At 30.9% G+C, this 17,683-nt stretch overlaps 4 protein-coding genes across 6 annotated transcripts; 2 read left to right on the top strand and 2 right to left on the bottom strand.

Moving 5' to 3' along the window:
* Nucleotides 1–391: 391 nt before the first annotated feature.
* LOC126872844 (nuclear envelope phosphatase-regulatory subunit 1) lies at nucleotides 392–1,946 on the bottom strand. 3 transcript variants are annotated; one of them, XM_050633048.1, is made up of 4 exons: nucleotides 1,859–1,946; nucleotides 1,256–1,327; nucleotides 980–1,114; nucleotides 392–898 (listed from the first exon to the last, which is right to left on the bottom strand). In XM_050633048.1, exons 1-4 carry the CDS (start codon nucleotides 1,881–1,883, stop codon nucleotides 744–746), a joined length of 387 nt encoding a protein of 128 aa, XP_050489005.1. In that variant the 5' UTR covers nucleotides 1,884–1,946; the 3' UTR covers nucleotides 392–743. The 3 variants fall into 3 exon arrangements, with proteins under 3 accessions (XP_050489005.1, XP_050489003.1, XP_050489004.1); XM_050633046.1 differs by lacking the exon at nucleotides 1,859–1,946 and adding an exon at nucleotides 1,459–1,852; XM_050633047.1 differs by lacking the exon at nucleotides 1,859–1,946 and adding an exon at nucleotides 1,471–1,852.
* Nucleotides 1,947–2,485: 539 nt separating this feature from the next.
* On the top strand, nucleotides 2,486–9,315 carry LOC126872813 (histone-lysine N-methyltransferase, H3 lysine-79 specific-like). Its single transcript, XM_050632996.1, has 9 exons — nucleotides 2,486–4,605; nucleotides 5,992–6,169; nucleotides 6,463–6,689; nucleotides 6,847–7,133; nucleotides 7,243–8,067; nucleotides 8,398–8,505; nucleotides 8,600–8,701; nucleotides 8,794–9,100; nucleotides 9,182–9,315. Exons 1-9 carry the CDS (start codon nucleotides 4,348–4,350, stop codon nucleotides 9,254–9,256), a joined length of 2,367 nt encoding a protein of 788 aa, XP_050488953.1. The 5' UTR covers nucleotides 2,486–4,347; the 3' UTR covers nucleotides 9,257–9,315.
* LOC126872836 (uncharacterized) lies at nucleotides 9,122–13,953 on the top strand. Its single transcript, XM_050633038.1, has 3 exons — nucleotides 9,122–9,563; nucleotides 9,709–9,930; nucleotides 10,225–13,953. Exons 1-3 carry the CDS (start codon nucleotides 9,417–9,419, stop codon nucleotides 10,696–10,698), a joined length of 843 nt encoding a protein of 280 aa, XP_050488995.1. The 5' UTR covers nucleotides 9,122–9,416; the 3' UTR covers nucleotides 10,699–13,953.
* Nucleotides 11,136–17,535, bottom strand: LOC126872831 (nucleolar protein 58-like). The gene is made up of 5 exons (XM_050633023.1): nucleotides 17,126–17,535; nucleotides 16,396–16,672; nucleotides 16,033–16,316; nucleotides 15,681–15,924; nucleotides 11,136–15,565 (listed from the first exon to the last, which is right to left on the bottom strand). The coding sequence occupies exons 1-5, from the start codon at nucleotides 17,312–17,314 to the stop codon at nucleotides 15,504–15,506; spliced, it is 1,056 nt and encodes a 351-aa protein (XP_050488980.1). The 5' UTR covers nucleotides 17,315–17,535; the 3' UTR covers nucleotides 11,136–15,503.
* Between the last annotated feature and the right edge of the window lie 148 nt (nucleotides 17,536–17,683).

Below are 17,683 nucleotides of genomic sequence, written 5' to 3'. Positions count from 1 at the left end.
GATTGAAAAATATTCACAATATTATATATCTAAATTTAAAAAATTTTTAAATCACAAAATATATATAAATAATATATATAATATTGTATATATATATAATTTTTAATTTAGATACATAACATTGCGAACATTTTTCAATCAAATAAATATATAATATTTATATCTCTTGCCATATACATATGTTTACGTATATATATACACACAATAAATAAGAACATTACAAATATTCTTGTATTTAAGAACTATATTGTTTATAGCTTATATTATTTAGGAAGTTATGACGTACATGGAATAAAATTTATATCAAATTACATTTACCACTGCTTTGAAATAAATCATTGTAAACCTATTAATTGTTATTGCTTCAATACAAATGAAAATTATTGTATCATCTGTTGGCAATCATTTTTACTAAGTTTATTGTTTAAAAGTATTTAGAATGAATGTACATGGAATATATATAATTTAAACATTTTTTACTATTCTTAAAATAATTTTATGAAATACAACATTTTTCATATGTGTATCAATTTTAATATATGAATAGAATTTAAAAAATAAAAGATACTAACTTGAATCTTTTAAATACTAAGTACAAGAAAATATCTTAAATCTAACACTAGTATCAAAAATGTGTTGTATACATATAGTATACATATATTTTTTATAGACACCCTGCATAGCAATTTAGGTATTAATGAACACTTCAGAAACTAACGTAAAATCTACATCATTTCTATTTTTTAAGTTTCATGATGTCGTGATCGAGTTGGTTTAAGAATGAGCTTTCCAGTATCATCACAACTCATATTAAAATTACTAAGAACACTTCTAGCTCTTTGAGTTATGATACTTGGTGCAATTACACGTCTATGGACTCCCATCATAAATAATATAACTGAAACAAATTAAGCATATCCATTTCTATATCTATATATATGTTACCAAAAACAACACAGATCATGTTGATCATGCTTACCTAAAATAATACTAGCAATTGCAAAAAATGGATGATTACATAGACTTTGTGTAAATGATACTGCTGGTGTATTTGGATCTGTTAACCAATGCCATGCACCAATAGCAGTACACACAGAAATGAAACCTAACAACACTGAAAATAGTGTTACATTAAATATACATAGAATAAATTTACATCAAGTAACAAAATGAATAAGCAACATTAACGTTACATTATCATCTAATAAGAGAGTTTTATAAAATATAACAGACACAGATAAATAGAAAATCATACTTCTCCAACGCAAAGTGGCTGGTTGTAAACTAGCAATTACTTCAGTAAGTCGTCTTTCAAAAGCTTTCAGATCTGAAAACAACAAAAAGTTAGAAATTACAAGCAAACACAATATAACCTGAAAACTGATCTTGTATTTGCTATTATGACATTACTGCTATTTCTCACCAAATGCGTTAAATTAATCGTTTAAATTACTAAACTGTTATTTTTACCTTCACACACTGTTTGATCTAAAGACATGTTTTACTTCTTTCATATGTATACATTTAAAACAAACGGATTACAAATAATTCCGATTATAAAATCACATCATGCACGCCACTATCGTTGAAAATATGAATTATCACATAAATAAATATATAATTATATTTTTGATACACATTTTTATACGGACATTCACAAATACGATATAATACTTTAGTATTGTTAGATATTTTCTTTTGAATAAAAAACTAATAAAGTATAATTTTTCAAGTAAGAATTCTTAACAGCGATGTTACGTTTTTCAGAATTTATTTATGTTTAAGAACTAGGACTATACAAATTAAACAAATGGGAACAATTAGAAATAGAAGATTGTGGCAAACAGGAAGGATGTACATGCTAATATAGTTCCATTTTTCATAAGAAAGATTTCCCGGGCGAACGTGCATTTATGTTGATAACTTTATCGTTTCAAGATGTCACTAGAGAATCCTGTTAATCGTTGATTTACTGTTTTAATAACAGATGGTAGCAACGTGTATTTTCATAGCAATATCGTTTAAAAGCGGCATATATGAAACAAGTTCCAATTACAGTTAACAAAATTACTTATTTATCCTATAAATATTGGTTTTATGAAAGACTTAATAATGTTCTTTTATTTACAATTTTATAAAACAGCATATCTGTGGATGATATTTAAACTATACATAAACTGTATTAGCACAATACGTATATATTGCAAATAAATTATATAATTTTAAATTACACCTATTTAGTACACCAATCTAAGAGAAATTAAATTAGAAATATGGAATTGGTTGACTAGCTAAATAAATATGTACTTGTTATATTAATAACGACGAGATTTTGTTTGCTCTACATAAACTTATGTAAAATAAATCTTCTTCGTTACATAAATATACGTGTGATCTTTATTTCTATTTCAATACAAGATAACATTTACGAAAATTTGATATAACAAATAAGATACATAGAATTTTAAATTGAAATGTCACTGATATTCGTAAGTCGTGCAGAAAGCTATGAAACATTGCATCTTTTACTTTACATTGGTACAGCTATTTAAGTTGTTATTCATTATAGCAGTTTTATCTCTTCAACGATGTACCTACATACGTTCATATGCCACTGTCGAAGATGTGATCTCTGACCGTCAAATAGACGGTTGGAGGTCATTATCCCTTATCTTGCCTGTCTGGTCAATATTATCGACCCTGACAATAGTGCAAGAGGTTCCGTGGTTGATTCACGATTGTTCCCATAGAAACGTACCGCGTGATCGAATCGCGACCGCGCGTTCCTTTCGCATTTAACATAAGCCACACGTGTGTGTACTTGTCAGGTGAACCTTGTACAGTCTTGCAGGCCTACCGCAGTCTCAAATATTGACACGACCTGTGATGAACTCGGGCAATGTCTTTTGACATCTAAGGGTTTCAAATTCGCGCCGGAAGTCGTCGCGCACCGAAACATTGGATGGTTCATCGCCCGGAGATCGAAAACGGCTAAATAGGTAAAACTGCCGTGCGTTAGCATTAAATAAGGACTGATTGATGTAGGTTCTGTTTTATTTTTTCCCTACGTATTTGACCGTACCCTCATTACCGAACGTGCAAATTTCATTTCGCGCGAAACGTGTCGCGCGCCAACAATGATCGGGAGAACGTCATTAGTGGAACAAAAAAGGATCCAATGGGCGAGAGAGAGAGGTAGGTCTCGAAATTCCAATCATACGAATGATCCTATACTCGATAATCTTGAAAAAAAATGTAGCATCCTTGAAATTTGCTCGGAATGATCGTAGATATTGAAAAATATGAAAACTGAAGTTGCAATAATATATTTGATACAAAAATAGCATATCGCGTGCTGTGTACCGTATCGGAATCGTAGTAAATTTAGATGGAAATGTAAATTATATCAAATCATATGAAATCTTAATACAAGTAGCCGGTAGAGAATACAAAATAATGTACATTTATATACAAACTGAATTAAATATCAGAGAGATATTAGCATGAAAATATGATTATATTGCGCGGCAAATTAATACTTTATACGGATACTGTAGAAGAAATGGCACGTCTTGGCGGAAGTTGGGGTCTTCTGAAAAATAACATCAACATCCGCACCAATATCCGGTAAGTATCGAATACCAAAAATACAATAAATGGAAAAGTCACGATAAATTTTGTTGTTTTAAAATTTTCATTCAAAAACACCAAGGCTATTTAATAAATATATTTTTTAATTGAATTTATTCTAAGTACAGAGTAAGTCGTGTAAGAAACTATTAAGAAGATGATATTTAAGTAATCAAATAGACATTACGTATAATTATTTTTCAATTGCTCGTGTTTTCGTATATAGCTTAAAATAATATTTAGACACTGGAGGAGTAGATCAAGGATATTTCATTAGTTAAACGGATTATCCTGTAATCAGAAACTTTCATAATTATACAATCAGATGTTACCAAAGCTAAATCAGTTTCAGCTGGATTTCTGGTTTTTGCAACATTGAAAGTTTAAATAAAGATATTATTGTATCCAAGAGATTGGCAATCCGAGTGACGAGTTAACTCGTCTTTCTAGGTTAATACGTTAATATAGTAAGCATTATGAACTTAAATTCTATATAAAAGCTTCAGAATTTTGTTAAATTATTCAAAAACTCATCAACAATCGAATAAGGTCAAGGTACTCGTACCTAATTCATTAGATTAGCGATATTAAATAAACGTGTTCAATGTTAGCCAGACAGGCTCGCATCGATCCGATTGTAAATCAAGGTGTTTCTATTACTATTGTACGATGTATTAATAAAACGTGTAACGCAGCACCTATCCGAATGGCGCAAGAATGTCCTTGACGGTAACGAAAGACAAGCAATCGCCCTCGAAACCTTTTCGTGCTACTGGACATTACGGAAGTACCGTCAGCCTGAAGAGTCTGGTGACAGAGAGTTCCGGAAACGGCGGCACGAGCGTAAAATGTCTGGATTGCAATGGTGGTAGCTTGATAAATCTGCACGAGCAGTCGGAAGTTTCGCAGATTAGACACAGAAGTCCGAGCTTGCCACCGATTTATAACAAGGATCAGCAACAATATCATTGTCAGGTTCGTCCGTGCGATACGCTTAACATAGAGACTGAAACATATATCAACATACAGGGGCTCACAAAAATATTCGAATACTTTCAATGATTTTGACCAGGAATAACGATTATAAATTATAAATTACAAATTGTAACGGTATACATTATTTATTAGACATATGATTTTTATTAAATAAAAGATATTGTAAAACGATAAATATATAAATATATAGGAAAGGTAAGCGAACAACAAAATATGTAGATGCAGAATTTAAGATGATCGTAATTTCCTTTTATGCTTGAATATTCGTAACATTGTCCTACTTTTTACGCTACATACCGCGCTTATGTATTGTGTATAATTGATTATTTTTGAATATTCATTACGTAAAATTTGTTCTAAATGCCGTTCTATACGATAACGGAATAACAAATGAGCACGTGTTTTTAATTGCCGCTTCGAGACTGTGTTGAAAGTTATACGTGATTGTGTGTTACTCGTGAGGGGAAAGCAAAAGTAAGGCAGTCTGGCAAATCGATTCTTATCTTCCAAGCAAAGTTCACTCACCTCTTGACTACTCCTTGCCTGTATATGACCAAGTTTCTTACCAAAATTACATACTTTGTACATACTCCAATTTTCATATCGAATGTACATAGGACATGCAATGACTACCAAACCTGGTGCAACACTATTTAAGACTGAGTAACTTTTTTAAAACTGGACCAAACGACCAAATTCAGTCTAAAAGGTGTTGCGACACTTTTGGAAGTCACTGTATGTGTAAAGTTGAAGCAATTACATATATTTGATGTATATTATTGTAGTTTCAGCTAGAAGAAAATTACAATGCTACATAACGAGTTATATGTATATACAATTTAAGATAGTTACAATATTTTCAAAATTCATATAAAATAACAATATAGCAGTATTTAAAAAATTGATTTGCCTTTGCACAGATACTTATATAAAATCAATTTAAATATCTTCAACGCAATCAATAACGTAATAAATAACATGAGTACTTAAGGAAATATAGCTGTACTTTTAAAATAGAAAATAATTCTTTTCCTGCAAAGCATTTATTTTATAAAAACTGTTCTCGTTAAAATAACGAAACGCGATAAAGGCAAAGCAATCGTATTCACTTAAGCTTAAACCTATGTCAAGATAGCAAACAGGCCCTACAAATCTCAAAAGTCGATACAGAACCCTATCACCGTTTGTCGTCCCTGTCTCGTACTGGTACAGTAATCATATCCAACTATGAGTATATGTATATGTATATGTGCGTTAAAGGGAACACGATATTCAGATTGATGAAAAAGTAGGGAATTGCTCTCTCGTCACGCGAACCATTTTATCTTTACCTTTATAGAACAAATTCATTGCTTCGTATTTTAGGGCCAACAACGAGACTTCGCTACAGAAGGCTTACACTACCATTCCGAGAAACGTCGACTTTACGATCGTTACGAGAATTCAAGAAACAATCATTACGGTTCGCAAGGTGAAGAACGCGAAGGGGAAACTTCCGGTTATGCCAGCGACTCTGTAGACGTACCCGTGTCAGCGAAAGGAAGTAAGTTCGTATGGTAGATTTTGGAGTAAGAAGCTTAACATATTGTATCATACAGTAAGTACCAGATCGTATTGCATAAGTTCATGACACGTTAGAGTATGTCTTCTACGAATTCGATTTTTGGAATCATCTTGTTCTTACCTTAAGCTATTTATTTTTTATTATTAGTTATTACAGTTTCTTACATATGTATGTGGAAGTGTTATGTCCGATTTTTTAAAAAAGAAGCATTCACATTTGCCGATAAAATATTTGCTTTTAAATAACAGGTAATTTCCTGTTTGATTCTCTAGCGCTGTTGCCCAGTTGCAAACCACTAGGAGCGGACATGACCGAAAAGACGTGGCAGAATCCTTATCACACAACACCTGAAAATTCATTACCACCATCGAGGAGATTATCTGATGGTAGAATAGGCGAACTTAACAGGCCAAGATGGGGCAGTGTCTGGGGTCAGGAGACTACACGAGGAGATCCACCACCACCGTCTTGGTTGTCAAGATTGGGACATTCGAGCCAAGTATGACTATGAGAAATACCTTGTAACTCGATTTCGATAACTATTTAATACTAATTTAAATCAATAGAACAAATATCGTATCTTCTATTGATATATATCATGTTAACTATTATCTTCTATGATCAGAACTTGTAACTTTATATTAATATTTATCAAGGTTTTGGTTATTAATCACGAGAGTGCGAGTAGTTCAGACAGCTCAACGGTGGGCTCGATCGGATCCGATAACAAGACTTATCTTCGTGGTCAAAATATTCCTGTTGATGCACAAATTCTTCAAGAACGAGAAGTAAGAAGACAAAAAGCTCTAGAACTTCAGAGCGCGATTAAAAAACAACTTGAAGAAAAGGATCGACAAAGGAAAGAAGAGAAGGAGCGACGTCTGAGGGAGGAACGATTAGAGGAAGAACGAATTAAACGAGAAAGGGAAAAAGAGAAGGAAAGGTATAAATATATATTGAGTTTATTTTTACAACGGATTATACGTGTCTCTACCAAGTAAACACACGTATAATTAGTTCAATAAGTCTATACGAAATCATCTTTATCCTAGATTTGAGGAAGAACAAAGAAAATTAAAAGACCGAGAAGCGGCTAAATTAAGACAAGCCGAGGCGATGCGTGAAGTGTTAGAAGCAGCAGAGCGTTTAGCAAAGGAACAAAAGAAATTTCGGCGAAAGTGCGAAAAAAATAGCGAAGAGAATCCCATTGCATCTCTTAAAAACTGTGAATCCAATATTTCGAATGAAAACCAGGTCGGTCAAAATTGCGCGAGTGCAGGAAGTCAACAGAATCTACCTTCTAATAATGACGATGTTGAAAACAAAACTGTCGAGAAAGAAACATCAAATACAGGAGAATATAATAATGTTGATAACAATAGTAACAAAACACACAATGACAATACCGATGACAATAATACGATGAACAAATCAGAACAAAATATGGATGACATAAAACCAGTCCAAGTTCCTGTTAGCAAAGACGTAGCCATTGTGCTAAGTGGTCGACTCGAAGATTCGGAATTACTCAGCAAGGCAAATCTACAATTAGTCAACTTGGTGTTGACTCCAACACCAAGAAGATTAGAAAATAATTCGAACAGTAATTTATCTGTAGGCTTGAATACCTTCATACAGAATATAGGCAGTTCGAACTTTACCCCAAATTCCTCCAGGATATCATCGATGATCGTAGAGAATAGATTACTCACGCCAAGCAAATACAGAGCTATAAATGGCCGAGATTTCGGTACGCAAACAGATATAGAGAAAAATGTTCAGGATTTTCCGGAGAAAGTGCAGGACTTGACCACTAAGGATACTTCTATGAAGGACCGCAAGGATGCAACGAATGCTATTAAGAGGGACATTGAAAAGTGAGTCGTAATATGATGCATTGAATCACTTCAAAACTTGAAGAGTCGTAGAGGATATTATTCTTCTGTCTTGCAAATAGAAGCGGTAATTATGATTTCATTTCGTTTCTCGAAATTCTATTTTTTACGCACTTTATTACACAATTATTTTTATTTTATATTACTATCTTTTTTGTATATTTATTTGCACGTATATACATTATTTATTATTACACAAGTTATGCTTGCTTTCGCTATATTTGGGTGTTTATAAATATGCAAATATTTTATTTTCTAACTAACATTTGCATGGTATTGAATGTTATGCGCAATGTTTCGTTAATTTAAAAGGTCTGCTAACGTTGGATTGGCGGAAGACATTATCGTAAAAACTTTTCGTCGGTCGAAACCTCAACCTAGAAGAGCTATCGAATCTAGACCACAGTGGAATGCTAATAGGTAATTTTTAATAATGTTTAAACATAGATTAATATTTAATTAAAGTTTATCTCATCGCAGTACGAAAGATGTTTAAATATTGTTAATTTCTTAGACCTGGAACTCGATATCGCACGCAAAGCGAAAAAGATCCTCATTATCAACGACGATTGCGATTGAGGAGACGTCAAGTTGAATCCAGCGATGAACGTTCTAGGTACACGTAATTCTTATTAATATTTCGATTCGTGCATTAAAAATATTATATTAGAAATATTATAACAGATAATCAACTGTGTTTTTTGATAGATCGCCATCTCCTGACAGAAGAAAGTTTATGAATATTAAATCGAAAATTCGAACATTAAATAGATCAAAATTAAAAGTTGACAACTATGACGCAGATCTCTCGATGGATAGTTTGAACTCTATCATACCATTGAGAACTGACAAGAATGGGAGAATCACTATCGAAGAGAATAGGAACGAGCAAAGTGATAAAACTCGATTGAACAATGTTCATATTAATAATACTGACAATAAAGGATCACGAAATGACAATTCTAATATTTGGTGCGGACAAGAAATTCTATCTAAATTATCTACCTTGAAAAACGTACGTGTCGTATAACGAAATAGAGACGCTTTTAAGTATATTAGTGTTCCATAAATTGATATATGTAAATCTATCTTGCAGGGTCTTTTAATGAAACAGATCGAATGGGATTCCGAGAGATGCCTAATCTCTCCCGTTGCATCAGAGATCTTTTAACAAAAACCAAACAATCGCGTTTTTGTTCACATTTTCGTTTCTTTCGTTTTATATTTGTAGAAAACGAATTTGTACAGACAGCATAAAATAAGGAAGGAATAATGATTTACGTATCGGAAAATGAGATCTGAATATTTTTCTTGGATTGCAGATATAAATAATGGCCTTCCAATTGGACGATCTTCTAAAAGAAGATAAGAAGGATGCAAATTTATTACCTGATCTAAGTAAAGCAACCTGTAATTCTCAAGAAGAATTCCGGCGACTGCTCGAAAATTGCCCTGAATTTAAAATTAAACCGGAAAAGGTTGGAGTAATACGAATAATTTAACTGTCCCTCTACGATTGCGTACGATTAAGATCCTTTGACGGTGTAATAAAATGACAAAAAATTCACTATCAAAATCTGAAAATTCTATTCCCTGATAATTATGGAATAATTATGGTAATAGGTAAAAAAAGATGATGCAAAAGTGCGCGATAAAGAATTTTCCTGGAGGCCAACCAGAAGAGAACTGAAAGCATTTGGAAAGGAATGGAATTATGGAAATCCGATACCTCCAGACATGAGAGCTTTGAATCTTCACGAGTTACAACAGGTTGCTATTGATTGGAGAATGTTAACGCCGATCAGACCAAAGTATCGACAAGACGAAGAAATGTTTTCCAGATTGGTATTTATTTTATTTAGGCCTCGTAATCCCGCATACACCAATCAAATTAGCTTTTGAAACATTTTTTTACATCTGTAGATCCCTCATTTTATACCAATAAACTTTTGTTTGAAACATTTCGAACTATCAGAGCCAATTTGAATATTTGATGATTCGTAGATTGCCCTACATTAATAGCTTTAATCTGTGAATATTATTATTTATGTGTAGCGTTTTGGGAACCATATTTTTAAAATTAGGTAGTATCTTTAGGTCGTATAGTTATTTTATATTGTATTACGTTCTCTTTCTCAGGTAGAAATGGGAAAACTAGAAGCAAAAACAATTGCTAAAGAACGACGATCAATTATAAGCCCCATTAGACGCAGTAAAAACCGTGCCGGTATGATCGAAAGTAGCGTAAAAACGTGTGCTGAGTGTGGAGAAGAATATTGCTTTGGTGAATTTTGTGGCGATGTTCTGTACGATCTATTTGTGAGGGTAACTGTTACGATTCAGCAGCCGAAAGTGAAAGTGTCCGCCGACACAGAAGCGATAATAGCTAATATGGATCGTAAAAAGAAACACAAGAGGAAGAAAAGAATTAAGAATAAAAACAGATCGTCCAGAAAGAATAGTAAATTGTTAATTAGACACAAAGGAATGAAATCTGCTGATTTGGGAAGAAAGAGCAATAAAGTCAAGATCGAGAACGAGGGCGATTCGAAGCCTGTTAAACCATTCAAAAGGAAATGCAGCAAATACCCTAAAAAAGGATTTCGAAAATAAGCGTAGAAAGTAACATTTAGGGAAACTAGAAAAACGAATTTAAGTAAATGATTGTTTTTAATAATGAAAGTGAAATATGATAATTATAAATGTAAAACGTGTGTATTCTAACGATATTGTTTGTGTTCCCAACGATGAGTAGATTAATTAGTAAAAAAAAAAGTATAGATACTGTATAAGTTTATATAATGTAAATAATTTCATGTAGAAAGTAGAAACTAAAAGAGAATAATGAAGGAACAGTTGATGAAAAAGTAAAATGAGAAACGAGGTTCTGTACGTTTTATTATTTGTCTATATTCTGTGGTCCCTTGAAAGTTGGAATAAACTAGCCTTCCTTATACAATATTTAAAAACTGTAATGACAATTAAATATGTACAAAACATTCATTGTAACGATAATTAGTGGGCGGGCGCAGTGAATGGTTGCAACTGAATGTTGAAAAATATAATTTTTATTCCTCATTTCATTTACCTCTTTTTACCTCTTCTTTATTTTGTAATGCATTATTTTTTTCGCTTATACTTCTATCCCAAAAATGTCACAATCAAAAATGTAAGTACGGAACGAGAAATATTCTATTTTCGCATTTGTACCGATTGCGCGATTTTTTTTTTTTTTTTTTTTTTTTTTGTAGTAGCTTTGATCATGTACTTTAAACTTACAGCTACGAAATATTTATATTGCAAGGACTTATATAAACTTTCAGAATTTATAATGATATCATAATTCAAATAAGAATATGCAGCCGTTGGAAACAAAATATTTCTCTTGAATTATGTTTTTTCCATCAATTTTGAAAGAAAATTCCATTTATATCGATTTCAACATTAAATCGTACGCTATATATAATATTTGAACTGACTGAAATACACGCATTTTACACAAATATATTTATATAGATATCGTAATATCAGTAACTACGTTAACACTTTTGGTGAATAAAATACATCGTGAATAACCATGACATTTCTGTTTCACGGAATAATATCCTTTTATCTAGTCTACACTTGGTTTCCTTTATTCTATATTCGATATTTCTATTATGATCAGAGTCCAGGTGCATCACTACCAGGTTAATAATATTGCAAGCGTTAGGCCACTAAACTTAACTTCGTATCGTACATTTATTTATATGAGGAGAAAGACTTTCTTTAGAAAAAAATATTTCAGTTACTTTGAACTACGCTCAAGCAAAATATCGACGTCACGTTATAATCACTATATGTAACTACAGTAGTCTCATTAAGCTACAATCAAAGTACATATATGTATGTTTAAAAATATAGTTAATTTCGTTGGACACTGATCGACACTTTTGAAATATCTCTACAATCATACTTGTATAGACCACGTTATTCAATCACTAGTTTTTCAAGCTACTACCACTTCAGTATACAATAAAATTGCACATACGTATATATTTAATTAGAAAGAACATTGCTGATTAATATATTATACATATATACAATAGCGATAATATTTTTTTAATCATAATCAGTACAATTAAATTTAGTTTTGTTGGAAAGACTTCCTTATATCATTAGTATTTAATTTTTGTGTAATTCTTTTTTTTTATTAGGATCTTGCGATAGCAACAGTTTTATAGTGATTTTTACATCGATATTTAATTACTCGATAGACGAGTAAAGTGCATATAAATATTACTCAAAATATGATATCCTTCTATCAACATGATTTTAAAAACTCCCTTAATTTCCAGGCTGATTAACTGAATTAACTTCGCCTCTTTGTCATTGTGTCGTCACGCGAGTTAGTAACCCGAAGAATATTACATACAAAAATATGATGATATTAAATACCTAGACCGCATGATTCAGTAGCTACTCAAATTGTCCCAATCGTTGAACTTAAGTACACCAATGATTATTTGGTAAATATAAACATTTTTTACGACCAGCGTTGAACAATAACATTACATAATCGTTCATAATATAAAACTATCCTTCGTTCATAATATAAAACTATCCTTCGTTCATAATATAAAACTATAATTAATTACATTTAGCTTTACTCGATCAATTGTCCACTTAAATATATAAGTTTAATACAGCTGTAACACTGAATACGGATAGTATACACGCAACATGAATTATTTAAGCGATGTTTGCATTTATAGTTGCAATAGAAACAAAATAAAGACTACATTTTTTACTTTTCTTTAGTGCCGTTTATACCTTAAACAACGAAATGTAACAACTCGTACTAGTAAGAAAAATCGTTATTTCAACACTGATCATAACGCCTGTAGAAAAATCTTTACATTCCGTATGTTTCCTTTTTATTACTTCAATTATAGTTGAATAGGTACTTCCAACAATTCGTTTGAATAATTACGTATAGGAAAGTAAAATTATAAAAATGCAGAGTGCTTGCTACATAAAATTAGAAATGTAGAGACGATATATTTATAAATAATCGAAAGATGAATATTAAAGTCTTTTCATTGCCAAAAATTATTATACAACAGTTGCCCATAGTAAAGTATAACATATACTTTTGGCACTCGATGGGGTCACTCGATACAAGCGACTATATTTCATTGGATTTTACATAATAATAACGATCCGTGGTTCCACACTATATGTATATAGAATTGAAGCTCGTTCGAAAAAATTGTATTTAAATAAAGAAACCTTTCTTTTTTCAAAGTATCAATATTTTATAACAAAGAATTTTTTAAAATATGTGAAATACTAAAATCTTTAATACCTTGTATGTATATCTCAAAACATACAGGTAGAATGAATATTTTGTGAAAATATATTAAGGGTAAAAGTACAAAATATGGAGAGCTATTTAAACGAATATTTTTTCATTTTCTTTTTATAAGTAAAAGCTATAAATGATAATATTATTTAATAGTACTATTTTACAACGTTCATGTAACGCTCAGGTATACAGTATACTTATCACAATATTTCATTCGCCATACACCCTAAATATTCTTTCTTTATCTTTACATATTAACATACAACACTAATTAGTAAATTGTTTCGAGCAAATGACGTTACAATGCAACTCCTATATTAATTATTACGCATTTAATCGCGATAACGCGATTGCAACTAACATCATTTTTCGATTTCAAATTTTTGTCTTTTCATTTTTTCAGAAAATAGAAGCCAAAAAACTCTGAATATAGTACTCAATTTTAATGTTTTCTTTAAAGATATTCTTAATATTTAATTCTTCTTTCAAGACATTACTTCTCTTATAGAGTTTAACTCTTGCATTTCCATATGCGATATTACTATATATAATGTAGATATTAACGATTAAATTACATTAGTTAAAAAGACTATTCGGAGAAAACCTTTAATGTATAATCAATATACTCACTATATTTTATACATGGCATAAAATGTGAACGGCTGGATTAGATTGTTCGTAAAAAATTAAAAGACAACATAATAACTTTGATTATTTGATCCACGTTTGATCATACTCGTTAATAAGACTTCCTTCAGATTTTTGTTCAGTAGAATTATTCTTATACATGAAAAGATAATATTTGCAGTACCTTCTTTTCTATTAAATATATTTAATAACGAGACACTTTGAAAGTCAGAACACAATTTTATTCTTATTAAATCACATAATATAATTGGTAAAAGTATTTTAGGTATGAATTAAATATTTTTTATATTTTTAAGTATTATACATGCCTACTGGTATTATATAAACACTAAAATCCGAAAACAAAAATATATATAATTATATATTGTACAAATAAATAATGAATAAAATTCAGTTATCTCAATTAAAACAATCTATTTTAATTAATAAATTAATCATATGTAATTGTATATTGACTTTCATTGTACCTCGTTTTACTTCTCTTTATAACTTGGCACAAATTTTGTCACAGGTTCGCATATGCTTATAAATACATATCAATCCTTAAAATTCGTTACTGATGTACTTTTTATGATAAAATATTACATACAGTTTATTATTACAAAGTATATAATTTTGGATCTATATGATGGAATAAATTACCCGCTATCAAGTATAAGAAAATATTTCTCTCAGTACATTGAAAATGACATGTACATCAGTAATGCAAACTTTTCTCCATAAGAGATTGTCCTGCACTTTATTATTGTTTTGAAATATATCTCATACTTTCTAAGTTTTGGCTTTCAACCGTTCGCATCTATAACATTTGAATTACTTATAATGCATAAAATTAATATTTAAAATATTACTAACGTGGATGCAAACATGTTGCAAAATAACCTAGCAAAAATATTGTTCATAGGACTTGTTGACAAAACGTAAAGGACATAAGTACTATTTGTTAACAATTTATACTTAAAATGAAACTCTTAAAAATACATATTAAGAGATGTAGCTGTAACTCATGGAATACTAATGCATCATTATAGACATATATGAAAATCCTTAAAAGAATAATATATATATAATAACTATTTTATAGTGAAAACTATGACTTATGCCTCTTTCATTAAATGCAAAGCAGCTTCGTTAAAGCAGATAATTAGTATGTTGAAAAAATCAATAGTTAACAAAGATTTTTTCTGCATACAACGATTTTTGCACCTACAGTCATGTAGCATGTAAAATCGAACTGATCGAACAACCTAGTCCAATTGGCATTATGTACAAGGGGAAGGAACAATTTGGTCAGGTGGTTAATTGGTAAGTCATTTAAAACACACCTGGTAAGTCCGAAATGACATATGTCGTTTGGACCAAGCAGGATTCTCACTCTATTCCTTTTCACGAGGAACGTAATTTTCATCATACTTAATCACCCTCAGTTATCTTTACGAGCTTTTTTTTTACTTTTCTTTTGAGGTTTGGCTTCTGTCCAGACATCTAAAATATGTTTAAAAACACGTTTAAGATTTCTACTCTTGAGATCTAAGAATTTATACTATTATTATGATATTCAAAAATACAAAATTAGATTTATTACAGTGCATAAAATTACCTCCTAGTTCATCAAACACTGGTCCAGTCTTCTCTTGTGTTTGTATAGCTTTAGGACTTTTTCCTTCTGAATTATCTAAATCTTTTTCTGTATTCTCATCCTTCTTTTTTGCTCTTTGTTCTTGAACTTTATTATCTACTTTTGATGTAGGTGGGGTCACTACAGAGGTGTTTTCACTTTCAGAGACTTTCTTAGTCTTCTTTGACTTTCCACTCTTTTTCTCTTCTTTTTCTACCTTTTCATTCTTAAATATAATTAAATTGCATTAATTATTATATTTAAGAATATATATATAATATATATAAGCATATATATACGAAAATAAACATTTAAATGAACATTTAAAGAATACCTTAGTTTGTTCTTCCTTTTGTTGTTCTTTTTCCTTACTTATTTCCTCGTTGGAAATAGGTGTAAGTATCACATCTTTTTTCTCCTTCTCTTTCAATTCTTTATTTTCTGTTTCCTTAATAACTTTATCTTTAATTTCTGTTTTTTCTGAAACTTTTTGTTTTGTAACTTCTTCATTAATTAAATCAGCCTTTTTAGCATTCTTTTTGTTCTTCTTTGAAGGAGATTCTTCTTCTTTTTTCTTATTTTTCTTATCTTTTCGTGAATAAGCTTGTTCCCAGTCGCCTATATTTTAAAGATAAAATTAATGTTCATCTAGAATATTATTTTAAAAGTCATTTAAAAATGTTTAATAGAATGTTACCTTCATCGAAGTCAACTGGCTTCTCTTGGAATAAATTCTTTATATTCTTCTTATTTTTCACTTGTTCAACTTTGTTTTCTTTACCAACTTTTACTACAACTTGATCTTTATCTTTTTTTGTTACAGAAATTTTATTATCTTCTTGTTTTCGTTCTTTCAGCTTTCCTTCAATATCATCTGGTTTAGACACAGCTTTCTTTGTAGCATCCGTTTTTGTTGATACAGATTTTTTAATAGGACTTGGCTTTTCAATTGTAACTTGGCCATTAACAGATTTCTGCAATATACATAAATTGTTTCAATGAAAATTTAGAATACATAAATTTTTCATTTTTTATAATCTGTATACAGACAAAAAAGAAAATTATATTAATTAAGATTGTCCTAGTTTTATGAATTTTTTGAAAATGGATACATAAATGTCTATTATGATACAATGAATAATAAAATATTTTTAAAAAGTAGAGAAAGGGATAATAATATTGATTCTGAACAGCATATACATAATTAAATTGCATTTTACGCATTGAGAAAGACGATAACGAATAATCGTTTTCAACTGGTGATGCCAGCTGATTATCAACCATGTGTTCGTGTAGAAATACTTGCAACAAATAGACAACCATATGGACGGTAAACGATAAAGATTGTTAGATTTGCATTGTAAGTTGATTCGAAAAAAAAAAAAGAAAGATATATTGTTTAAATCGTTCACTTATGTCGTGCTAACCTTTTCTTTGATCTTGCTACGTTTCTTGTTGGCAAATTTCCGGTCCACGTCGGAGCCTACAGAAAGTTGTGCAAAAGGTGGTTGTTCGGCTTTCTTGAAACCAAAGACGAAAACGAGAATTGCACATACAAGCACGATACCCACAGGTAACGCATATTGTGAATGCTGAAGCAGCAAGCTGACGTCCATGGCAATACAAAGGACGTGTCAACGTGTGCGAGACCGACGACGGAAATGAGGGACGGCAATAGAGTGACGGCGACAACACATACGGTTACAACTCGACGGTGATCGGTGAACCGAACGCTTAACGCACACGATACAGATCGAATAACTCAAAACATAGCACTCTAGTGGAAGGTCTTCGAATTACTAAATGCCAGGCGGGCGCCGATCTTCGCTGACGCGGCTGTGACATGCCACTAAATAACTCAAACGAGGTCTTATTTCATATATTCACAAAAGTTTCTATGGAAATTAAATAACACATTTACGGATAGCGATACATCAGAATATCATAAAATTAGCGATTATAATTTATCAATAATAGAAGAATAA

The sequence above is a fragment of the Bombus huntii genome, chromosome 14, assembly GCF_024542735.1.
Source record: "Bombus huntii isolate Logan2020A chromosome 14, iyBomHunt1.1, whole genome shotgun sequence".
In the NCBI taxonomy this organism is placed as follows: Eukaryota; Metazoa; Arthropoda; class Insecta; order Hymenoptera; family Apidae; genus Bombus; species Bombus huntii.
The sequence above is the reverse complement of the archived record's forward strand: the minus strand, read 5'-3'. Positions and strand labels throughout refer to the sequence as shown.